Here is a 24,473-nt window from a genome sequence, read left to right on the forward strand (position 1 = left end):
GAGGCCCAGCAGAGTCCTTAAATGCCAGTGTAAGGTGAGGAACAAGGGGGACTGGGGGCCACATGTGGGCAAAACTGCTGCTAGCTTTGGGTTTGTCTTGTGATGGGTGCTCCCACCTTTTCCACACCTATCCCATGGGCAGGAGTGCCCCAGGTGAGCAGTAGCACCCTGCTCCCCAGCACCCCATGCCCTGTGCTCCTGCCTCCCGCATCCAGAGCAGTCTGCCCATGCTGGGGTCCCCCCACACCCCAGCTGCTCATGTCCATCCTGCATGCACAGGATGGGGGGAAGGACCACAGCCCGATCCCACCTGGCCCCACCAGCTGCCCTGGCAGCTGGGCTCTGATCCCATCTGCGCTGCCCTGGACCCGTGGCTGCAGCAATGTCATTCCCGTGGGCACAAAGGGCCTTTGTACGAGCGGAGCAGGCTGGCGGGGGGCCATGGCGCAGCCCAGCATCCCGAGCTGGGGCTGGGAGAGCTGCAGCCGAAGGCAAGCGTGTGGGAAGCAGCTGCCACCAGCCTTGCGTGGCCTCACGGCTCCTGGCCAGGCTCAGCAGTGTCGCCGATGCTGCCAGGGAGGAAAACCCCCTCCCATCCTCCTCATCTCTCTGGCTCCATCAGCAGAGAGATGGGAGCATCCTGCAGCCGCCAGCGCAGGGAGCTGCACCAACGCTGAGATCTGGCACCTCCTTGGCATGCCTTGTCACCCGCACCATGGGATGCCGAGGGCTCAGCTGCCCCATGAGGGGAGTGGGAGGAATGGGGGCATGGAGTGGGGGCAGTGAGCGCCGGCAGCAGCTGCTGGATTCAGCCTTTTTCAACAGCTGCCATCCCAGTGCCAGCAACAGGGAATTTGCCTGGGCTGGGGTGTTCCAGGGCCTGTCCATGGTGCGTTAAGCAAACTATTTATAGTGCTCATGTCCCTCCCCAGCAGCAATGGCCCATATTTCTCCTGTGTGGGGCCAGGCACCAGTGGTGTCCCCACCAACACTCCTTTGGGTCCCTGTTGGAAGGATGAGGTCTTCACAAAGAAAGGACTGTTGGCCAGCTCTCATCTTCCTCCCACGCTATTCTGTCAGCTCCCAGTGCGATGCCAGAGGAAGATTTGCAGCAGATGTTGCACACCTTGTGAAGAGATGCCCAAGGACCATACCCTGCTTCCCAGCACCCCTGCTCCCTGCTAAATCCTCTGGAGCCTTCACCATGTAGCAGTTTAAGGATTGGTAGGTGCTAATGGTTGTCCTATCCCCTGTAGCATGAGAGTCTTGCTGTCCCATGAAGCAGAGATGCTGTCCTGGCAGCAGGCTGACCAGCAGGTCCTGAGACCCTGGGCCTGCCTTGCAATGCCTGGGGCATCTCCTGCCCCTTGTTCACTGATGTCCAGCTGCTAACTGACCACCTGAGAGAAATAAGCGCTAAAAGGGTACATGGTTCTTGTTTGGTCTCAGGAAGTGGATCCCTGCCCTCCCTGGCAATTGATATGATACAGAAAATGGGTGCCTGAAAAGGGAGGCCTCAATACATACCCAGTGAAAAAATATCTGGCCACCTGGTGAGGGATTTTGAGCCCCTTGGTGAAGAGGGATGAAGGATAGACAAGAAAAAGGGATGAGAGAGCAGCGACTGCAGGAGCAGAAAGTCCTCCATGGATCAGAAAGGTTAAAGCAAGGTCCTTGGTTCAGGAAACACACAGGTGCAGGACTCCAGTGCCTTAAACCTTGTGTTTGGAAGTAGATACTGACAGAATCTTGATTTCTTTCAAGGTTGCACTCCCTTTCCAGCTCTTTGCCTGACTCACCAGAGGCACAGGATTAAGTCCCTTTGCTTCCCTGGGCTGTGCTTTTGCTCAACTGTGAAAGGAGGCTAAACCCCCTGACCCTCCAGATAGGGACAGCAGCTTGGCAACGTCTGCATTTTTGGCAGAGACCAAGATCTGCCTCGCTATGAGACCCAAGAGCTTGGCAAACAAGCCCTGCCCCACTTTCTGCCCAGCGCTGGGATGTTGCAAACATCTGGCTTTTGCAGCCGGGTAACCCCTTCTGCAGTTACCTGTGCTCGCTCCCTGGGAAGGAACAGGTTTCTGCAGAAGCCGCACACTGAAGCCCCTTTGTTCCCAAGGTATTTGCCATTCTCTCCCTTGTGTATCTCTGCCACATAATGCTCAGATGCAATGTCCCCAGGAACGTGCTGCAACACCTCTGCACCTGTCCGGCACCTTCCTTTCCCTTTGGGACTGGAGGACAGGATTCCCCTGGCAGGCATGGTAGGATGGGCTGTTCCCTGGGCTCAGCAGGGCTTTTCCTAGGAGTAAGTAAGGCTCCATTCTCCATCACTGCGGTCACTACCACTGACCAGGGACACTTCACTTTTGATCCCAGTTGCGCCCAGCAGGCTCAGAGGCAGGGCGCTGCACAGGCCCTTTGCATGGGGAGGAGTATTTCCTCTAGGGCTGTACTGCTGGGGAAACAGAGGCACTGAGCGAGGCAGCAACTTTCCTGGGATCAGACGCAGCAAACCCAGGAGTCTCCAGAGCAGGCCAAACACTGCACCCGCTGCCTCCCCAGTAAAAGGGGAGAGGCTCCCTCCCAGGGAGATGTAAACCCTGACACAGCTGCACCAAAACTTTGGCTCCTGCTACCTTCACCCTTTCCTGTAACACCGCCGGCACAGGGCTGGCAGCAGCGCACAGCAGAGCAGTGTGCTGGAGTGAGCCCTCTGACCATGGCAGATCCAGTGCTAGAGAGCCTGCAGGAGGCCGGTCCCAAGGGGCTGACGTCAGGCACAGTCCTTGCCGCTCCTGGGCCTGGAGCTGAGCCCCTGGGGAGCTGTTTCTAGTTTCGGCACACAATGTCTCTGTGCTGAGGCGCAGCCAGCCTGCTTTCCTCATCCATGGCTGGCTCCTTGAGAAGAATCCACAAGGCTGGGAAAGGTCACCCTGGCTGAACTCACAGCCCTTGGATGGGACTCCCTGGGCAAGGGACAGCTTGCATCAGGCAGGCTGGGAGATGGAGCAGTAGCTTTTAGTTCCTTGTATCGGTTCATTTGCCTAAATTCTGCTCGAGTGGGAGCCAAGAATAGGGCTTTGGCAGGGTTTTTGAAGAGAACAACAAGGGGAGGAAATGAAGCCAGACAGCCACCAGGAACAAAACAAAGGTTAGGAGCAGGAGGGAAGCGGAAGGGCACGGACATGAGCCGTGGACCTTCCTGCCTGCACCTTGGGTAGCTTGCACTCTCCTGGCCTGCAGGATCTTGGCTGCTTGCCCCAAGCTAGCTCAGCCTGGGAGCACAGCTGGAAAGCATGGGACATTGGTTACCAGCCTGCTCTGGAGCCCCACGTGGAGCCAGATCCCAGCTCTTCCCCAGAGTAGTGCCCATCTGCTCCTCAGCACTTCATGCCCTGGGCCACCTCTTGCCCTGCTCTCCTTGGCAGTCCAACTGCTCTGCATTCCCAGCCCTTGTGAGAGCAGGGTGGCAATCGCTGGTGCTGGCAGAGAATGACAGGAATATTTTGGATCTGGCTGCCTGCTCAGGGCTTCGGTGAAGCTTGTAGTGAAACAGGACCCCCTCCTGCCAGCCCGCATTTCTGTGGTAGGCAGATGTTGTTCCTTCCTCACCCCCCTTCTTCCCCCAGCACTGCCACCCCAACAAACGGGGTCCTGGGCTGAGGAGCAGTATCGCTTACAGGGAGCATGTGTCTGGCTTAGGAGGAGGGGGCATTTAAATGGGCAGCTGTTTTTGGGGTTGTTGTTTTTTTTGTTGCTGTCCCTTGCTCTGGAGCTGTTCCTGCCATTTGGGCTGGTGGCAGGTCCTCGTGGGGGGAGCTGAACAGTGCAGGCTCCTCTGGGAGAAAGGGCTGAGAGGTGTCCCGGAGCAGGAACGATTCCAAGGAGGGTAAGAAAAGAGGGAACGAGGTGGGGAGGACAGCAGTCCCCTCCAGGGCTTCTCCTCCGAGCATCCCGCGAGCAGCCCCCTGCTCCCGGAGCGGTGCAGACGTCCCAGCGCCGCGCTCGGGGTCCCGCATGGCAGCGTGAGGAGTTCCCGGGCACCCCCCGGTCCGCCAAGGCACTTCGGGGGGTGCCGGGGTCTGACGGTGTCCCCGCAGGCTCAGGGGGCAGCATGCCCGCCCCGCCGCTGGCCGCCCCGCTGCTGCGCGCCCTGCTCGCCCGCCTGCTGCCGCTGGCCCGCAAGCGCCTCCTGCCGCCGCTCCGCCGCCTGGGCCGCCGGCTGCGCTCCCGGGAGAGCCGCCAGGCCGTGCTCACCTGCCTGCTCTGCCTCCTCAACCTGCGCAAGAAGGTGGACGACTGACGCCAGCCGGGCCAGGGCAGGGCCGGCCGCGGCGAGTCCCCCCCGCCAGCCCTGCCCGCCTCGGGAGGAGGGACTGGGTCAGGGGAAGGTCCGCCCAGCGCAACCCAGCCCAGGCAGCCGGGGCCGGACGGCTGCCCGCGCCTCGCCGCCAGACCATGGGAGCCGGGCCGCCCCCCGCTCCGCTGCCCCCCGCCGCGGGGCCGTCCCGCTGAGCGCCCCCGCGGGAAGGGGCGGCCCCGCCGCAGCCGCCCGCCCCGGGGAAGGAGCTGGCGCCGCCCGAGTTGTGTCCATCACCGGCGCTCCCCGGCGGCCGGGGCCCCGCGCTGCCGCTTCGCCCCGCGCTGCCCGGGCAGCGCCACCAGGCTGCCCCCTTGCCGGTGGGCAGCGGGGAGGATGTCGGGCAGCACGGCGAGGAAGGTGCAGCCCTTCACCATCAGCACCAAGCTCTCGCTGCCCAAGTGTGCCGCCGACTTCCCCGGGGACGCCTGCCCCGGCATCGCGCTCACCTCCGCTCTAGACAGCCACCGCGGGCTCCGCCGGAGCCTCAATGAGCGCATCTCCCTCTACCTGGCACACGCCCGGGCCGGCCCCGTCGCCCCCGAGGGTCAGCCCCGTAGCCCCAGCCCCGGCGAGGATGGGGGCACCGACGATGAGCGGCTGAACCGCAGCTCCCTCTCCCGCTCCATCAAGAAGATCACGCTGTCCAACTGGCATGGGGAGACCGGCGCAGGGGACACAGCGGGACCCGGGGACCCTGACCGGACAGGCGGCGAGAGGAACCACAACAACAACAACAGTAGGCCAGGGAAAGCTCAGTTCAAGGTAAGTGATACCCATACCCTGTACCCTCCTCTCAGTGTCTTCCTTGCAGTACCCATTCCGGGCTGCCAAGGGAAGGGCAGATCCTGGGGAGGTCCAAGGGATCCGTGCTGTCTTGTCCCCATGCCCTCGAGGTAGCACCCACTCCAGGGCTCCTGGGGTAGTTGCTTTTCTTTCCATGTCCTCTCTCACATTCCCCTGTCCCCTCCTTCTGTGTGCTGCCAGGCTGGAGGGCAGAAGGTCTCTGCTGGAGATGAGCTTTTGGTAGGTCTAAGATGACCCAGAAAAGCTCTGCCTCAGAGCCCGGCTATGGAAGGCTTAGCTCTTGGGATGCCTGAGATGAGGCAATGGTGTGTGGGGAGCTGAGAACTCACTCTCCCATTTACCAGAGGGGAAACGGAGGCTGGGAGAAGGGAAGTGACTCATGGAGGGCCACACAGCCAGGCAGAGCTGGGACAAGGCTAAGAGCAGGACCCCGGCTCCCGTAACCCCACCCTCTGGGCCTGAGCCTTAGCAGGCACACAGGTCCGAATCCATCAGTTCCCGAGTCAGGGAGACCCCCTGTTGAGGCTGGGATGGGGCAGAAGGCAGCTCGGAGACCTCACTGCTGCTGGCAAGAGCAGGCAGGAACTCCTTGGGATTTAACCCTGAACCGCAACAGCTGGTTTTCCGGCGGGATAGCGCTAGGGAGAGCCGCACAGCCCACTGCCAAAACCCTCATCCTCATTGCCAATAAAGGCCAGACACAGCCTCGCAAGAGCTGCCGCTTCCTCCGGCACGCAGGCAGCTCCTCACTGGGCGGCCAGAGCCTGCGCAGCCCAAGGGGCATCGGCATGAGGGCTCCCCTCTTTCATATAAGGCAGGGACATGTGCTCGGCTCTGCAGTGTGGTGCGGGACTTTCGGGAAGCTGCCAGGATCGGCCCCTCCTTCCTGTCCGGCCTCGGGGGTGGAGCTGGAAGGGGGGGGGGCAGGCTGCAAGATGGGGCTTTGGGTGGCAGAGCGGCAGGCAGGGTGCAGGGGAAAACGTGTGTTTGGTGGGATGGCAGATGCAGTACAGAAGGGAACACAGAAGACACATTGGGTCTTTCCCAAGTGTACTCCCTGGCCTTTGGCTCTGCCCTGCAGGAATGCGGGACTCCTCTGGGATGAGCACAGTGCAGCCCAGGAGGGTCTGACCCTGGTCTTCCTACTCATGGGACGTCGCTGGCACTTACTTCTCTATGGGAATATGACGAGCATATGTGCCACGTTAATCTTGCCTGTATGAGGGAAAGAAGCGTTCACAGAAGAGGCAGCTGAGGCTGCTGCGCTTGTTTCATGTGTGGTTTTGCCAGTGTTGTGAAGCCTGGGGTCCTGCTGGGGAGCGGCTTGATGCCGAGGAGGACACAGCTCCTTCTCCCAGCCTTTGGTTGCTGTTTGTTGTGAGGGACCGGGGGGGGCAGTCCCGGTAGAACAGCTCTGCGGGAAGGATGAAGTCATCCTTGTGCTGGCAGCCCTGTTTTCCTGCGGCTGACGATCGTGAGACGGGGACTTTAAATAAAGCTCCATGTCACCTGCAGGCTTGTCTGCCACAGCTGAGCCCTGCTGCAGCCGGTGTGCGAAGCTGCTGCCTAAAGAGGGGCTTCCTAGGGTCTTATGCCCCGTAAGCATTTCATATTTAGCTCCCCGCCATTCCCTAAATGGCATCCAAATCCTTCAGCCCTGCTGTCAGGCAGAGGGGTGCCTTCTCCTTCTGGCACCCTCCTGCCAGATGCACTGAGCGTGCTGGGCTGTGACTCAGCCTCACTCCCTGCCGGCTCTTCCTACTCAGGATGGGATGCTGTGGTGTGTGGTGGTGGTCTGTCCTCTGCAGCCACCGACCGGGCTTTGGAGGCCCCTTGGTGGTGCTCATCTGCCAGGAATTACAGGGTTGTTAGACTGCCATCCATGCTGGGACTCTTCTGCAATCCTGCAGATGGTAGAAAGCCACTTTCTGTGCAGGGAAGGAGTCCTGCTTTGCCTGCGTTGGTTGCCCCTTGGACACTGTCCCCAGGTTGTAGTGGTCCGAGTGTGGTGGGATGGGTCTGGCTCTGGCTGATCCACCACCCATTTGCTAAGAGGAAAGGATGTCGGGGCAGCACACGTTGCTCACCACCTCATGTTGCCCTGTACACACTTGGATGGCTATTAGAGAGAGAGCAAGGTGGCCCTGGGGAGGGAGTGGAAGGAGGTCCCTACGCTGGCCTGCTACGTCTGACAGCTCAAGAAAAGATCCATCTGTAAGAGGATGAGAGTGACGGCCCCTGTGCATGATCCAGTCAATCCCACGCACCTCTCCCCTTGGAGCTGGGCTTCATTAAGGACAAGGTAACATGGAGTTCATCCTGGACCTCCTCTCTGTGCCTGGCTGCAGCTCCTGGACTTCCTTCCTCCTGCCTCTCCCTCCCTCACCCCCATCCCAAGGGAGCCAGCCCTTCCCTGCAAGCCAGCCACCCCCTTAATTCTTGCCTCCCAGCCATGCTGAGGTCAGGGATCAGCAGCTGAGAGGGTTCAGGTTTGTGCCAGTGGAGTTAATGTCCTCCTGTGCCCTCACACCTCTGCCCTGCTGTCCTTAGATGACCAGGGGCAGTAGTGACCACTCAATGGGTTTCTGCTGCGTTTGGAGTCGGTTCAAGGGGGAACAGGGTGTCTGTGTGGGAGGGAAAATGGAGATGATGCTCACCTTGGGAGCTCTTGGAAATTGCTGAACACATGGCAGGAGCTGCGGATGCTGCACAGAGGAGCCTGTCCTGGATGTGTAAGGAGGGATGGGCAAGAACCCGGCCAAGTGGCTGGGTACTGCCAGCAGCCTCCTCTGGCCAAGGGCATGGGGAGGCAGATGCATGTTTCTCTGTCCCCCAGCTGATGGGATGGTTGAGCACTTCCAGGCTCATGACTGTGCCTTCCTGTCTCTAGGTCTTCCTCAGGAAGGACGTGGATGTGGACGATGAGCAGCAGGAGGTTGTGAGCCTCCGGGCTGGTGGTTTCTGCTCACCAGTGGACAGAGGTTCCCCCTTCTATGCGGTATGTCCCCCAGCCCTCGCTGTTTAGGAGGGCACAGCTTGGAGCTGAGCAACTGAGGGCAGCCACTGGTGGTGAGGTGCAGATGGAGCCTCTCTGCTTTAAAGGGGACAAGCTAGGCACAATGGGGCGAGGGGTCAGCCCCTCAGGCCAGTGCCCAGAGGGTTTATTGCTTCCAAGAGAGCAGGATTACAGGCTCCTCCAGCCCTGGCTGTATCAAGAGACTCAAGATCCCAGAGTCACAGGAGGGCCTGAGAATTTGTGTTGCTATTTAAAAGAAAAAAAAAAAAAAAAGAAAAAAAATAAGAGATTTCTGTAGTTCTTGTGGTTAAGCAGAAAGGCTTTGAAAAGCAACTCCCATGCCGTCGGCAGGGCAGCACATGCCAGACTGCTTAGAGAGCCTTAGCGGCCCAAAGCCCACTGCTCTACATGCTTTTATGAAATCGCACCCTGGCAGGCTTGGGATCTGCTAGGACCCCATGGGGCAGCTTGCACCCAGCTCCCTGGGGAGGGAAGGCTGCCCTTGGGCTGCCCCAGGAGCAGTTTCTGCCTGGTGAGTAGAAGCAGTGAGCTCTGCATATTCAGGCTTCTCCTGGAGATGCCCAGGCTCCTGTTTGCCACCAGTTAGTGCAGGGTCAGGTCCCCATCCCTGGGCAGCAGGGTGGGAAGTGAGTGCCCGGGTGGCTGTGCTGTCCCCTGGGCTACATGCAGCTGGGCCCGGGGCTGAGCTTGGAAGAGGGCCAGTGCTTTCACTGGCTGACCTCTGCTGTCACCCCTGGCAGAGCTGAAGCCCTGACACAGGGTTTCGTCAGCATCATCTGCCCGTGAGGCCGCGTCCTGTGGGAGGTGCTGTGCTTTCTGCCCACCACCACTGCTCACTTTGGATGGGAGCTCCGGGTGCCCCTGAAGGGGCGACAGGCTGAGTTCATCAGGGACCTGCCCCATAGCTTCCCCATCCCATCCCCTGGCAGTGTCCCTTGGGGTGACACCAAATGGATGCCACAGAGGGGAATGCTCCCTGTAGGGACATGCAGCCTCAGGCTGGAGGGGCAGCAAGCACCACATCCATCTCCAAATTGGGTGCAGGGACCAGCAGAGGTGTTGGGTGCCGTCCCACTAGCCTGGAGTGACCCGGGGCTGAGGGACAGCCTGGCAACCCCCTGCCAGGGCTGTGAAAGTCACCGGTGCAGCCTTGGTAGAGGGGAGCTGTGCCTTGGAATGCTGGAAGAGAGCCCTATGTCAGTGAAGGAGTGGGATCAGGGATGAGGCAGGCTGACATACCTGAGTTGTGCACCTGAAATGCTCCTGGGAGGTGATGGGGAGGGCTCTCTGTGGCAGCACAATGAATTCCCCACCTCTGCCCACCCCAGCTGGCAGCATCCCTGGCATCATCACCCCAGAAAGAGAGCCCCAGGGGCAAGGAGCCCAGCATGGCACCAAGAGGCGATGGGCGAAGCGGTGCGGGAGCACCCCTCCTCCTTGACCCGAGCCCTCTGGTAGCCCAGTTCAACCGGGAGATGCTGCAGGTGAGGACAGATGGGTGCCCGCTCTAGGAATTGTGTCGGAGCGGAGTGGGGGACTCCAGGGCCTTTCATGTGAGCAGCGGGGGAGGGCGCACGCTGGGGAGGCTGAACTCCCTGCCCTGAGCGAAGCCGTGGTTGTGGCATGAGATCATGTTTGGCTGCTTCTCCCTGGCTGTCGGCCCCAGGGAGAGGGGGTCAGCCCACACCAGGGCCCTGCTTCCTCCCCACGTGCGCACGCTCCTCCCGGCCCCCATCCTCCTCCTCCCAGTCCCTATCCCTGGGAACAGGGGTGGTGCAGGGGGGCTGCTTCTGTGTCATACTGGGGAGGGTGCATGGGTGGTGAGCTGTGGAGGAGGGTGCAGGGAGAAGAGATGCTTCCTGCAGGGCTGTCCTGTGCAGAGATGCCCAGTCTGGCCTGCTGGTGGGGGGGCAGGTACTGGAAAGAAGCCAGATGCTACTCACCTTCTCACCCCCATTGCCACTGACGCCATCTTGAGCCCCTTTGCTGGCTTGTTGGTGCTTGGAGCAGATGGGTTGTCAGCCCAGAGAGTACCCTTGAGTCCCTGTTGTGGCTTCGGAAGGGTTTGGGCTTGCGTCCCCAAAGCTGTGTCCTTGAGTCTCTGGTGGAGGTCCCTGGCTACGTGGCTCTTCCCACATGGCAGGCAGAGGGCTGGGTGCGAGGCAAGCTGCGGGACCTGAAGGATGGCTGCGACCTCCAGGACTGGGAAGAGGTGGCTCAGACGCTGCAGCGGGACATGAAGGATTTTGAGAACACACTGATAAAGCTCAACCAGGTGAGGGTGGATGGCGGCATGGCTCCCATTCCCTGCAGCACCCGTGTCCCTGTGCTCTCCAAAGCAGAGGGTCCCTGGGAGCCCCTCACGCTGACTGGGTCCACAGATGGGTGAGCAGCTGATGTGGCGAGCCAGTCCCAGCGCCGAGGCAGTGCGCAGGCAGCTGCTGGCCCTGCGGGAGCAGTGGCAGCTCCTGAAGCAGACAGCCGCCAGCCAGAGCAAAGCCCTGGGCGGGCTGCGGAGCCTGCAGGACTTCAACAGGAAAGCCGAGCAGCTGGAGGCATGGATCAAGCACAAGGTGTGGGGTGCTCAGGGCGTGGTCCGCAGGGTGGGGGGACGCAACCAGGCTGTCCCACTGCCTTCTCACACTCTCCCCTGGCCCAGGAGGAGAAGCCATCCATGGAAGCCCTCCTGCAGGAAAGCCCGGACAAGATCCAGCTCACCCGCCGCATCCTTGACTTGAAGCAGGTGAGAGGCTGCTGGGTGACCTGAACCTGGAGCATGGTGCAGGTCCTTGAGGATGCTAATGTCTGCCTCTGTTCGGGCCAGGAGGAGCAGCAGTTCCAGAGCCTGCACAAGGAGCTGAACAGCCTGGCCCAGAAGCTGGAGAAACAAGGCAAAAGTGAGAGCAGGAGCATCTCAGCCCGACGCAAGCACCTCAACAAAACGTGAGTGGAGGATGCACAGTCTGAGCCAGGCACTGGGAGACAACAGGCTGGGAAGCAGGACCCCCAAACCTCCCTCGTGCCTCCCTTCACCCCAGCTCTGCACTGCTCCCTAGGAGGGCATAGGCTGCCCTTCACTTCTCCCCTTCCACCGGCGCAGGTGGCTGCGGCTGCAGGGGACCCTGAAGGAGCACCATGAGGCTCTGCAGCTGGCCCTGGAGGTGGCTGCCTTCCTCCAGCAAGCGGATACCCTGCTTGGGGCCATCCACACCAAGGTACCAGCACCGGAGCCACGGTCAGCCTGGTGTGGGGCTGCTGTACGGTCAGAGCAAAACTGGGCAGGTCGCACCTTGCTCTCATCCCCTGTATGGGGACTGCTGTGGTCCCAGCACCCTCAGCCTGGGGCCTGGGGAGAGTGCTGGGAGACAGAGCCTGGTGTGAGAAGGGGAACCAAAGGGGCAAGCACAGCTTTGCAGCATCCCTTTCTGCCAGAGCTGAGGGAGGGCCCTGTCCTCCTCCTGAGGCTCACTGCAGCTTCTTCTTACAGCAAAAGAACATCTGTGGTGTAGGGAAACCAGAGGAGGGCGAGCCATGCCGGGATCGGGATGTCAGAGACATAGCCAGCCAGGTGATGGTAAGTGCAAGAGACTGCCTCATTCTCTGAGCTCTGGGAAGCATCCCAATAGAGGGGAGATGTGTGTACCTTCCCAGGTCGGCACTGGCACCAACCAGCAAGGCCTCAGTGGGCACCCCAAAGCCACATGGGGTGGAGGGGCTGTGTGATAATGGGGAACCCTCCTGGGGGCAGGAGGGGACCAGTTTTGGCCCCACAGGGCTTGTGGTGGGTTGCCGTCATGCACTTGCACTGTGGCTATGGTGGCTCATCCCCTATCCTATCATTGCTCCCCTGCTGCTCTCTCTCCTCCAGATGCTGGATGTGACTGTGTCCCAGCTCCTCAGCCTGCAGCCCAGCCTGGCAGCCCGACTGAACCCCAAGCACCGAGAGGTGAAGGAGAGCTGGGCACAGCTCCAGCAAGCACTGAGGTAGGGCATAGCCCGGATGAGCCCCAGAACCCTCTAGCACTAGAGGTGGAAGCTCAGGGAAAGATCTGTTAGCTCCTGACAGGCTGCCTCTGGGGCACCAGCTCCACTTAAGGTCTCTCTTCATCCTCTTCTCCCCTGAGCCTCTGTTGTTCCCCTTTCACAGGACAGGGAAGGCTCTGGTGAGCAGTTCTCCAGGGGGGAAAGCTGTGGCTCTGAGCGCTGAGTCCCAAGCTGCAGGGAAGGAAGCAGGAGACAAATGGACAAGAGACTCTGGGAGCATGGTGAGAACAGGCATCTACCTTCCTCCAGACATCTCCAGCACCTTTTCCTTGGAAAAATGAGCAACCCTGTGGGAAAGGGGAGGTGTTAGCAAAGCCCAGGCTGAGCACACCTGGCCCTGGCCCTGCTGCTTATGGGAGGTGATAAGTGCCAGGCCTTGGACAAAGGGAAGCACGCTTTGGGCTGGCAAGGGAGGAACAGGAGCCTTTGTGCTGTAGGTACCGAAGGATGTACCAGGGAAGATGGTGGAGCACAAGGGAGGAGAGGGGAGCAGCCTTGGCTCCCCGGTGGTGATGCAGCTTCTTCAGGGAGAGGACAGCAAAAGGTACTGGCTGCAGGGAGCGAGATGGAGTTGGAGGGGATGGGGATCTCCTGTGCAAGGGGGAACCTTCCAGTTCTGTCCCTCTCTGCAGGAGGAGGAGAGAGGCAGAGGCTGAGTGGGGGACACGGCAGCAGGAGGCCCATGTGCGGGATGTCTGCCATGCGGTGAACACGGTAATGTCTCCCTGAAAACACACTTTGCTCCCTGTCCAGCCAGGCAAGCCAGTGCTGGGGGGCAGGACTCCCTTCCCTGACCCCCTCCTGCTGTTTGTGGGCATGCTGCTTGTGCACGCATGCTGTCCCTGGTCTGGGCACTAATGTACCACATCTCCCTGCTCCTCAGCAGACTGTGTCCTCGCACAGGGACAGCGTGGGTCCCAGAGTCCCTCCACGCCTGGGGGATGTGGAGAGCCTGGAGGGAGCACAGATGCAGGGGGAGCCCCCAGACCCCAGCTCCAGGGCCGCATTCCTGGTGAGCCCCCTCAGGTGTGGGCTATAGGGTGACAGCAGCAGGGCCCATTCTAACCACCCTCCCTGCCTGCCTGCCAGGAGGGGCCGGTGCCTGGGAGGCCCCCGGGGAGCCCACAGGTGGAGGCCATGCTGCGGGAGCTGAGCGAGCTTTGGGAGGACCTGCAGAGGAAGCACCAGGAGAATGGCATCGTGCTGCAGGAGATTGATAAGGTACATGGAGGAAGGGCTGGGGTGGGCCCACGGCATGCCCCTGCTGCAGCAGCTTGCTGGGGGTCAGCAAGCAAGGTGCTCATCAGGACAAGAGCTGCAGCATTGGCACTGACATCTCCGGACGGCATCACTGCTTCAACTGCACCACCCGAGTTGCCAGTGCCCTGGGTACCCACAGTGGGGTAGCATGGCCTCTGCCTTTCCTGGGTGGCTCAGAGCCAGGCTGATGGGCTCCCTGCTCTCCTCCAGGCACTGAGGCTGGTGGGGGAGCTGGACCGGGCCGAGCGGTGGCTGCAAGCCGTGGCCGGGTCACTCTCAGAGCCGGCTGCCATGAAAAGCCCTGTGGAGCTACGCCAGGACCTGGAGGAGATGGGTCAGCTGGAGAGGCAGCTCGTGCTGTGTGGCACCAAGCTGCAGGCACTGCGGGAGGAGGCAGCAGGCGAGTCAGCCACCGAGCTCGAGGGAAGGAGGAAGATGCAGAGGAAGGTGGAGGTGGTGGAGGAGAAGTGAGTCCTTGGGGAAGGTGCCTCCTCTCTGATCTCCCGGTTGGGCAAGGAGGAGGATGCTTGCCCTGAGGAGGTGCGGGGAGGATGATGCTTGCCGCGAGGCAGTGTGGATGGTGCCAGCATGTGTGATGGGTGCCTGTCCCCACAGGTTGGCACGTGTGCAGGCAGCCCTGCGGCACCGGGCGGCAGACCTGCGTGACTCCCTGGTGCTGTCTGAGTTCCTGCAGGACCTGCAAGAGGAGGAGGCACGGAGCCGACAGGAACCTGAAGCGGTGAGCAGTGGGACCAGGCATCCTTTGGGATCGTCCAGCATCTGGGACTGGAAGTAGGGTTGGTCTGTGGGTGGCACGGGGACCCCATGGGTGTCCCCCTCCAGCCCAGCTGCCTGGGGGTATGTTCCCCGCATCCCTCACTCCTGTTGTTTCTGTTGGCTTCAGCCAGGGAGTGGTCATTGCAGCTTGCAGGGGTCTTTTCCCCTGCTCTTGGCCCAGGCCGGGCAGCCGCTGAGCAGAGAGGACTTGAGCCATCCCTTGGGAGAGCTGCAGGAGGCTGTGGAGATGCTGAACGATGCAGCGAAGGAGCGGGAGCGGGTCATGGAGGTGGCAGCAGAGACGGAGAACCTGGAGCGCCTGGTAGGGGATGAAGGCAGGGGTCTGGGGAAGCAGCTGTGTAGTCCACCTGTAGCTGAACATGCTGGCTAGTTGGGATAAGGCATGCACCTCAGCCGGTCCCAGTGGGACGTACGGGCCTTGGATACATGGGGTCTGCTCTGTGTGAAGTTATCCCCATCCCTTCTGTTGCTGCTGCTCCCTGCCCTTCTGCAGGCACATGGCAGGGTGCCCTCTGGGGTGGGCTGGGGCTGCTGGTGAGTGGTGGCACAGGTGGTCCCACACCAGGACTCATCCCTTCTCCCCAATGCCCGTCCAGGTGGCAGAGGTGTCCCCATGCCTGGAGGCCCTTCGATGCAGAGCTGAGGCACTAGCTCGTGACACTGCCCAAGCAGAGAGCAGCTTCACTGCGGTGAAGAGTGAGAAGGATCTCGAGGGGCTGCAGGGCTTGCTGAGCCAGCAGCAGGAGCTGGAGGTGAGACCCAGGGAGCACCGTGCCCATGGTAGGGAGGCATCCCAACTGGCTGGGGCCATCCCAGGGAGGCACTGGCCCGCAGGGGCCCAGGTGTTGTGAGCCTTGGCACACCATGGCAGGCTGGGCTGGAATTTTCCAGCAGAGCTGAGCCCTGCCCTGCTCCGCTCCCTCTGCTGGCGCGGGCCAGGCCAAGGGGAGAGCTTACGTCAGCTCCCGTGTGCCAGCGCCTGGCTGCCAGCACCTCACTCATCTTCCCAATGCAGGGAGGTGACTCACGCCAGCAGAGCAGGGAAACCAGGCAGCCCACTGCTCTGCCCATCCTCCTGCCAAGGGTGGCTCTGCCCGCTCCCTGTGCCAGCATCCTCTATCCCCACATACTCCCTTCCATCCCTGCATGTTCCCTTCCATCCCTGCATCCTCCCTTCCATCCTATCATCCCAGCACTCGGGGGAGACCAGCCTGGGCACAGAGGGGTTGGATGCATCCTGAACCTTTTCTGCCTTGTGCTCTTTAGCGTGAGGTGTCAGAGACCCTGCAGGGGCAGCTGGAGGAGCTGGAGAGGGCAAGTGCACACCTGGAAGAGCTGTGCCCCACTCGTCTGTGCCCTGTCAGCCGGGAGGTGCAGGAGACGCTGTGTGCCTGGGCAAGGCTGCGGGAGCTGCTGCAGGAGACCCGGGCCAGTGTGCAGCAGGCCAGCCGGCTGCGGCTCTTCTTCAAGGATTACTTGGCCATGATGTGAGTGGTGATGAGCCATCAGGGCTGTCTCTGCAGTGGCTGGGGAGAGCTGGTGACAGCATGGTGTGGAATCATGGGCTTCCATGGTGGGTACATGGGCAATGCCAGAGCTGCAGCCAGGCAAGGCCATGGAGAGCTTGGAACCAAGGGCTGTGCCAGGGCTCCCTGCTGTGGGGCAGCCCCACAGCATCTTGCCCTGCCCCACCAGACTTGCTGCTACTCTAGCGAGCTGCTTCCAGCCATCCCTGAGCATGGGAATGGCTTCTCTGGGGCCTGCAGGGCTGAGGAGGGAGTAAGTCGTTCCTCAGCCCATTTTTCACATGCCCACAGTTCCTGGACGGAGGACACGCGGGCTCAGATCTTCTCTGAAGGCTCAAGTGGCCACGGCCTCCCAGAGACTCCGTGTGAGGAGCTGGAGAGAAGGATCGAAGGGAAGCTCAAGGAGTTTGAGGCGCTGGCAGCGTCAGGGCAGCAGCTGGTGTCTGAGGAGCACTACCTGAGCGCAACAGTAAGGACAGGGCAGATGAGGTTGGGGAAACCCTCAGAACCCCCCAAAATCCTCTGTGGACAAGAGGGAACAAGGTGTGGGTGCAGAGCCCCAGCAAGTGAACAGCCATGCATTCCTCGGCTGCTCAGGGCAGGAAGGAGTTTCACTCAGCAGTAGATGCTGAGACCTGAGGTGATGTGACTGTCCTCAAAAAACCCTCCTAAACTGCTCTGTAGTGGAGTGTCCTGGTGGGGCCAGTGTCTGTGGGCCAGGAGTCCTTGCAGGCTGCCCAGCATCTCTTCTCCCTTCAGATAAAGGAGCGCTTGGAGGAGCTGCAGAGCATGCTGGGCTGGGTGCTGGTGCGCTGGCGAGCACAGAGGCACCAGAGGGACCCAGGAAGAAAGCAGGAGGACAGAAGAGACCCGGAGAGCCCCTCTGGCATGTCTCCCACCAGCCAAGTGAGTACCCAGCCATGCTGAGACTGTCAGGGAGCAGGATCAGCCTTGAGGCTGAGGGTAGCAGAGGCACCGGGTGGAGGGGGTGGTGTAGAAGTAAAGGAGGGATGTGTGCCAGTACCTCTGGGACTCTCAGGCCGGGCAAAGGGAACATTGTCCTGAGAAAATGCCTGCCTCTGGCAGACCTTCCTCCACATTCCCTCTCTTGCCTTGCTCCCCAGGAGCAGCATGCCCTGTGTGCTCAGCCCCAGCTGGAGAGCATCCACAACCCAGTGGAGTTCATGCCCTGTTCTGTCCTCAAGCCTATGCAAAGATCAGAGCCACGGCTGCCAGTGGGAATGGCCATCTCCCCTCCAGCATTGCCCCACTCGGATACCCCATCAGGAGTGGAGCAGAGCCGGGGGGAGCCCAGCAGCTCAGCATCCGCCGGTGCAGGACCCCACGAGGAGGCTGTCATCTGGGATCCTGCTGAGACCTCCACGCTGCTGCTGCCACCACGGGGCCCCGGCGGGCTGGGCGGGACGGTCAACCTCATCCTCAGCATCAGCAAGAAGGGCGAGAAGAAGAAGGCGCAGCCGGTGCCTGGAGGGGAGAGGCTGGGGGAAGAGGCGCTGCGGACGGTACGTGGGGATGGCAGACAGCTTCCGCAGAGCCATGGGTGAGCACGCAGTGCCTGTCCCAGGGCCAGCCAGGGTGTCTTCCCAGGGCTGTGCACCCATGCAGACCGGGAGGCTCTGAGGGCTGCAGGGTAGCCCCCATGGGGTGTTTTCAAGCGAGCTGTTGGGGCTGTATCAGTCTCAGAAGAGGGACCTTTGGCTATGCCGATGCCAAGCAATGCCCAAGGGCCAAGGACCAGCTTGCGCCACCCCCTTTGCCTGCGCTCTCCTGCTCTGGCTCCTTCACTCACTCTGCCCTCAACTCTCTCTGTGTCTCTCTCTCCTCCTGCTCAGCTCCCTGCCACTAAACGCTCAGGCTGTAAAAACTTTTGGAAGCGTTGCCAGGGGCTTTTAGGAAACACTTGGGGTAGTTTAAAGCGAAAGAGAAAGCCGCTTCACCAGCCAGTGGAAGAGGTAACATCCCCATGGGAGGCTGCATGCTGGGCAGAGTGGCTGCATGGTGTGAACCTGCCTGCTACCAACCCTCCTTGCCATGCCACTGTGCCCTGCCAGCGGTGGTCCTGCAGGAGAGGGGAAACCCTCATGGTGACATGAGCTCCAGAGTGTGGTGGGTGCTGGGGCATGTGAGGAAGGAGTTTGGACAGGGCTGGCCGCAGTTTGGCCCCCTGAGTAATTGGTTCTGGTAGCCATGGTAGGTGGGAGAGCCTCCCCCCTCCGCTGCCAGCATGCAGCACCGGTCCCTTGTGCAGCCGACTGAGGGGAGCAAGGGTGAATGGGGCCATGTGAGGGTGCACGTCTGGGGAGGGCTGGTTCTGGGTTGCATGGCTTGTAACCCTGGGGCTGGGAGCGCGGTATTTTGGTGGTGCTCCACAGTGTGCACGAAGCATTTTGTGTCCCAAGGACAGCCACGGCTGAGCACCCCAGCACAGCCAGGGATGGGTAGCCCAAGGGAGAGGCCCCAGACTGGAGAGGCCAGAGGGCACTGGGGCAGGGCAAGGGGCTGCCAGGAGAGTTTTGGTAACAAACACCCTCCGGCCCAAGGGGTACAGGGGGACACTGCTCCAGCTGCTGCAGGTAGCTTTTATCCTTGCAGCTGTGGAAACCCAGGAGAGGGGCTGCGGCCGGGCTGGAGAGGGTCTCTGTAGGGAATGGGGGGACTCAGCCGCTGCCCAGTGCATTCACAGCTCTGTCGCCTAGGGGCATGCAGGGGTGGGCAGCAGTGACTGCTGTCTCAGTACCCACCCCGGAGTGATGGCAGTGTGGCAGGAGAGCCACATGGCATAGGCAGCCCCCACTGCACCCCAGCAGGGGGACTCCATGCTGGTTAGAGGCGGGTTCCTCCGCCTCCACGGAGGTGGGAGCAGCCCTCAGGGTGCTGAGGTGAAGCCATGCTGCTCCCAGCTCGCTATGCGCTGCTGGTGAGCATTTTTGGCTGCCTGCCCCCTGGCTCCCCACTTGCCTAGGCACAGCACGGAGAGGGGCTGGTCGGTGCCGGGTAACGGAGGCTTCAGCCAGGAGAGTCACACCTCTCTTATCTCTGTGTCCCCAGGCGCAGGCGGAGGCAGAGAAAACCTCAAGCGCTAAGCGGCCGCCCACCGTTGCCCGCCGGCCTCCAGCACCAAGCCCTGGGACCTCATCCACCTCTCACACCCTGCCCATGGCTGGGGCCGGCTCCCTTTTCAACAGCCTGCAGCGGCGGGAGCAGGCAAGGGCCGAGCAGGCCCAGCTGCTGACCCTGCAGGGTATCATGGGCACCGGCTCCCTGCAGCCCGCGCCCGAGGAGCGGCACGGCCCCAGCAGCACATGGCCTCAGAAGTGCGGCCGGAGGAAGGGGGGCCCTGGAGCAGCCGCTGCTGGACCCCAGCTCAGGGAGCTGCTGCTCTATGTCAGGAACCCGCTGGTGCAGGACATTGATGCTGAGTGCGAGGCGGCCCCCCAGGACACCCACCTCCCCAACCAAAAAAACACGTGCCCCCACCTTTCCCTGGGCTCCGTGCTCAGCCTGGAGCTGCCCCGGGACCCAGTGGTCTTGGGGTGCCACCGAGGGGCCACGGTGCGGCCAGAGGAAGCAGAGGGGCAGGAGCAGAGGCAGGTCAGGGCAGTGAGGCCGCAGGAGCCCACAGGTACGCACGGGGCTGTATGGCAGAAGAAGGTAGATGCGGATGGGCACAGTCCCCAGGGGCCTGGTGAGGGGCTGGGCTCTTCCCCTAAGAGCGAGCGAGGAACATGGTTCGAGGAGGTGAGCTTCAACCCCAGCTACAGCCGGCAAAGGGCACATTGTGCTGGCGAGGAGCGCTGGAGCCCGAGGTGCCCTGGCAGCACTGGTGAAGACCCCCTGGACTTCAGGCCGAGCCGGCTGCCCCGCATCGGCGTGCTGCACAAGCGGGTTGGACGGGAGGGGGACGAGCTGTCTGCCCGGCTGAGCCAGGATGGCAGCCCCGGTGCCAGTGGCAGGGCCAGGCATTGCGAAGCTGCTCGGCTGGAGCTGGGGCCATCCCCTGCTGGCACACCAGGCAGGGCAGGAGCGATGCCCAGCCCTGCCTGCACACAGCGGCCAGCCAGCAGTGGCCAGCCCCAAGTGTCCCCAGCTTCCCCCGCTGCCCCCACCCAGCTCTCTGTCCTGGAATGGGAGCTGGGGTCCCCTCAGCCCCAGAGCCCTGCGTCGGGCACCAGAGAGGTTTGCCACCCTGCCCATGGGCAGTTTGAGGAGGAGGAGGAGGAGCTGCAGGCCATCTGGAATGGGGCAGACGACCAGCAGGCACACAGCATACCAGCAGGCAGCCGTGCCCGCCGCCTACCAGGGAGCAGGGCAGGCAGCGTACCCAGCCCTGACGCCGCTGCCGGTGGGCCCCTCATCCTCTCGTCAGCCAGCAATGTACTAGTCGCCAAGTTCACCCTTCCCACCACTGCCCGGCTCCTCCACAGCCCTTCCGGAGACAAGAGCCCTGGTGCAGGGCACAGCAGTGGTGGCAGTCCCAGCAGACACGGGGTGTCCCCCCGCTCAGAGGAGCTGGTGTCCACAGCCTCCTTGGATGGCCCCAGCGCCTGGGATCTGCGGAGATGTGGGGAAGAGGAGAGGGAGGGCAGCAAGGTGAGAGCCATGGAGTGTCCCTCGGAGTCAAGCAGTGGGTTGGGGGACATTCCAGGCAGCAGCTGGGTTACCCGCTCCAGCAAACCTCACCCCAAAAGCCTACAAACAGCATAGAACATTGCTTCTGTTGTCCCTTTCCCACCTTGGCATTGCCTGCTGGGGATGGGTCAGGCAGACCCCATGTGCTCAGGGCTCACCCCCGTCTCTTCACAGGTCCCCTCCGGTAAAACAGAGTTTCAGATGATGGAGGGCACACTGGAAAGGAAGCACGTGTTGCAGACAGGAGGGAGGAAGGTACATGCATGGCTGCGGGGCTTCTTCAAGGCTGGAGTGCTGGGACATGGCAGGAGGCGTCCAGGTTTTGGGGCATGAGTGAAGCCAGGGGTGTTCCTGGCACTACCATGGCATTGCTGCTGGGAGGGCAGAGCCCACCGGGGCTGGGGTGCACTCTGGGTCGCATGGCCTTCTCCCAAAGCTGCTGGTGTCCCAGCTGTCCCGTTTGTGTCCTACAGGCCAGCTGCCGGGCCTGGAGCCTCTTCCACGCCGTGCTGATGAGGCAGACGCTGTGCTTCTACCAGGACCGCAGGGACAGCCTGAAGGTGTGGGGGGGGAGAGTGGGGTGACATGGGACGGAGCTGGCAGTGGGGTAGGAGGCTGGCAGCGGGGAAGGCAGAATCTGCTAACCCTGCTGTTACTCTTGCTGCTCCCTGTGCTGCAGAGTTCCGTGGTGGCCCTTCCCCTGAACCTCGCCGGGGCAGTCTGCACCCCGGATGCCGAGTACACAAAGAAGACCAACTGCTTCAGGCTTCAGTGAGTCACCCCAAGCCCGGGCACAGCCCTCCCTGATGTGCCCCGGCTGGGACAGACACCCACCAATACCAGCCATTGCTCAGTGGCTCAGTGTGGTGCTTATGATTTCCTTCTTTCTTTCCCACCTGTTTTCCCTCTTTCCCAGGCTGGCAGGGGCTGTGGTTTTTGCACCCCGTGTCTGTCTCATTGCTGACTTGTTCTCCCTCCCTGCAGGCTGCAGGATGGCTCCGAGTACCTCCTGAGGGCCCCCTCCCAGCCCCTCATGAATGAATGGGTCTCCAAGCTGCAGCAAAACTCAGGTGAGCAGCCCTTGCTTGTGAAAGGGGCCTGGCTGTATGTGCATACCATGGTGTGCAGCCCCACTGGTACATGGAGGGTCAGAAGAGAAGCAGTACGGTGTTGTCTCTGATTTATGCCTCCTAACTTGCCTTGGGAACAGCAGATCTCTGCCAGGCAGGATTTGGAGGCTTTGTTTTCACACCACATACAACAGTTACAAATCAGGAATAGCACAACTGACGTCAGTGGAGCTGCAGCAGCGAAAAGCTGGTGTCAGGAAAATTGTAATTGCGCCTTGGTCTTCTTGCATCCTCTCTACGGGGCCTGGAAAGACCTTGCCTGTCATCCAGGCAAGGAGACCTGTAATACTGAGGTCTTCCCACTGCTGTACCCATACCCAAGGGCCTTCAGGTCTCACCATGGCTGGCAGGACCGAGAGCAGGCATTGCAGCAGGAGGTCAGAGGGGCCCACCATGCAGCACGGGCACCCAGAGCTGGGGCTGGCTCTGCAGGATGGTCCTGCACGTTGCCTGCACCTAGCAGGATGTTTTCTATACCCCCAGGTTTCCCCGAAGTGGATTACTTCCAGGTGGCAGCACAGCATGTCGAGGGCACTGGCGGTGCTGGGGGGTGAGTAGCCAGGAGCCGGCTAGCCGGATCTCATTGTTATAGCTCTCTCCCACACTTGCCCTTGTGTGCTGCTCCAGCAGGATACCAGAGGGCCAGTCTGGTTAACTAAATCTCTGCTACTTCCCAGTTTCAGCAAGGTCTCCAGCCCTGGGAGCTCCCACCTCCAGGGGCAGCATCTGGTCACGACCACCAAGAGCCAGGAGATCGTGGTGCTACCCTGCTCCAACGCTTGGCTGCAGCGGGCTGTGGGCAGCCAGGATGGCACAGCCGATGGGACTGTGGCAGCAGCAGGTGACTTTTCTGGCTGGCTGGGCTCCTGCTGTCCTCTCACCAGTGCAGAGAAGTGCAGGGCTGCTGACTGGGGGTGAACTGAAGGCTGTCAGTCAGTCTTGAGCTGGGTGTTGTCTGGGCCAGGAGGCCCAGAGCCCCATGCCCAGGAATTGGGTTGGGAAAAGCACCAGTTATCTCCTTTCACTTCCTGGAATACATTTCGCTGTCCTCTCTGGGGCTGACATGGGTGTCCTGTGATGGCCCTGCCTTATGACCTGTCTCTGTTCTGCTCCAGAGGATGCTCACGTGTCCAGGCACAGGGAGCAGCGGTGGTCACCCAGAGGGTCCCCGGGGTTATGGGACAACAGCTGCCAAGATGACGACTCCGGGCTGGTGGCCAACAAGAGGAGGTCCTACTCCTTCACCTCAGGTAGGACGCTGGTTTCGCTGTCACTGCCAGAAGGTGGCACCAGTGCCCTTGTCCCCACCGACAGCCGAGGGCAGGTGTGATGCTGCTCCAGCATCCACCCGGTCCCACATCCCTGTGCCTGGGCTGCAGCTCCCTACTCAGGGTGAGCTCTGGGGGACTGGCAGCATCTGCTGGTACCCTGCCCTCCCTGCCGACTGCTCCCTCTTGCAGCCACCTACCAGAGGATCACTCCAGTGGCTGTGCCCAAGGAACCCATGGAGGCTGGGAGCAGCTACTCGGTCACGCTGTACATTGGGGAGCAAGCACCTGCTGTGCCCCGAGCACGCTGCCACTCCTTTGTGGCCCGGCCAGGGACCCCACAGGACACACTGGGGGAGAAGACCCCTACCCCCCCTCGCCCCAAGAACAAATCCGTCTTCAAGAAGTTCTTTGGGAAGAAGGAGTGAGCCCCAGCCAATGGGGAGAAAAGCTCTAGCCTGCCCTTGGTCCTCCTGGGTGCCATCCCAGCATGGTCTCTGCTCCCAGCACCAGCTCACCGCCTCCCCGGGGGAGAGAGGCTGCAGTGAGCAGCTCTGCTCCAGCCACCGCAGCTCTGGCCTCAGCCCGGCGCTGAGCACCCCTCCTGCCGGGTGCTCTGCCTGGGTGCGATGGCTCCCCAGGCATCCTGCCGACACGCAGCACAAGCAGGGGGTCGAGGGGTGTTGTTTTTATTAAAAAATAAACAGACACATAGTGTGGGAGCTTCTTCCTCCAGCAGCACCCGTCGGGCTCTGCGTGGTGGTCCTGGCTGCGGGGAAGCCTCAGACGAGGGAGACCTCTGCAGCGGGGTTCAGCTCTACTTGTGGAAAAGCCTGAGCGTCTCACAAGGATGCTTTGTCCTGTGGTTCCTCTGTGCCTGTACCCAGCCCACCTAATCCCATGGGGCATCTGGGCCCCTTTTCTCTGCTGCAGGTGGTTGGTGGGGAAGCTACTGCCTGCAGAGCAAATCCTCCTGCCTGCCAGGCCTGCCCAGCTCTCAGATGGCTGCTGGCCCAGGTGACGGCGGGCAGTTACTGTGTGCCATGGAGGGGTCAGGGCGGTGTAGCCAGACCCCCAGGGCTTCCTGCATCCTAAATATTTTGCAGTAACTTTACCAGGCTACACCAGCTTCAGCTGCCCTGGTTCCTGCCTGCACTGGTAAAGGGGAAGCCCAACCTGCACTGAGCATTCACCAGCCCCACGGGGAGAAGGGGAAGCTTCCGGGGCTCTGGGTAGCAGGGCCTCTCCCTGGCAGGCTGCGAGGCTGGGCTGCGCACACTCCTCGCCTCCTTATACATGTTTGGGGCTGAAAATAGAAATGCTGGCTGCAGCCCAGCTCTGCAGCAAGGGCTGGGAGAGAAGTGCTCCCGCCACCCCATTTTCCTCCTGCAGTGCCACTGGGACTGGAGGTGGGCACGCTGGAATCACCAGCAGAGGGGCTTTCTCCATGCTCCCACTGTGGGGTGGGAGGACACGCCGGCGGGGGGTGTTGCTGTGCTTTTAGTGCTCCCCCTGTGCGTTCCCACCTTCCACTTGGCTCCATCGCTCTTGGCTCCGGCACCTGTTTTCCTCCAGCACTGAAGCCCAGCT

At 61.5% G+C, this 24,473-nt stretch overlaps 1 protein-coding gene across 1 annotated transcript; it reads left to right on the forward strand.

Annotated features, from left to right (window-relative positions):
* Positions 1-4,339: 4,339 nt before the first annotated feature.
* On the forward strand, positions 4,340-23,593 carry LOC134169243 (uncharacterized). The gene is made up of 33 exons (XM_062629640.1): positions 4,340-5,128; positions 8,061-8,168; positions 9,536-9,691; positions 10,351-10,482; positions 10,589-10,780; positions 10,867-10,950; positions 11,032-11,150; positions 11,308-11,422; positions 11,695-11,781; positions 12,076-12,191; positions 12,355-12,472; positions 12,689-12,795; positions 12,884-12,965; positions 13,138-13,263; positions 13,341-13,472; positions 13,722-13,978; positions 14,127-14,250; positions 14,416-14,610; positions 14,906-15,061; positions 15,576-15,796; positions 16,127-16,304; positions 16,595-16,741; positions 16,960-17,358; positions 17,689-17,808; positions 18,905-20,446; positions 20,660-20,740; positions 20,959-21,045; positions 21,165-21,256; positions 21,470-21,555; positions 22,099-22,165; positions 22,293-22,456; positions 22,731-22,865; positions 23,076-23,593. The coding sequence occupies exons 1-33, from the start codon at positions 4,700-4,702 to the stop codon at positions 23,309-23,311; spliced, it is 6,390 nt and encodes a 2,129-aa protein (XP_062485624.1). The 5' UTR covers positions 4,340-4,699; the 3' UTR covers positions 23,312-23,593.
* The last annotated feature ends 880 nt before the right edge of the window (positions 23,594-24,473 follow it).

Source organism: Pezoporus occidentalis, unplaced genomic scaffold, assembly GCF_034315485.1.
Source record: "Pezoporus occidentalis ecotype Australia unplaced genomic scaffold, CSIRO_AGI_Poc_V1 ctg34, whole genome shotgun sequence".
Taxonomy (NCBI): domain Eukaryota; kingdom Metazoa; phylum Chordata; class Aves; order Psittaciformes; family Psittacidae; genus Pezoporus; species Pezoporus occidentalis.

Bases quoted from the DNA above. Each gene is read 5' to 3' on its own strand.
- LOC134169243 (XM_062629640.1), top strand. From the start codon at position 4,700: ATGTCGGGCAGCACGGCGAGGAAGGTGCAGCCCTTCACCATCAGCACC. The intron at 14,251-14,415 runs GTGAGCAGTGGG...TGTTGGCTTCAG, and splicing joins GCCGACAGGAACCTGAAGCG to CCAGGGAGTGGTCATTGCAG. The intron at 14,611-14,905 runs GTAGGGGATGAA...ATGCCCGTCCAG, and splicing joins CGGAGAACCTGGAGCGCCTG to GTGGCAGAGGTGTCCCCATG.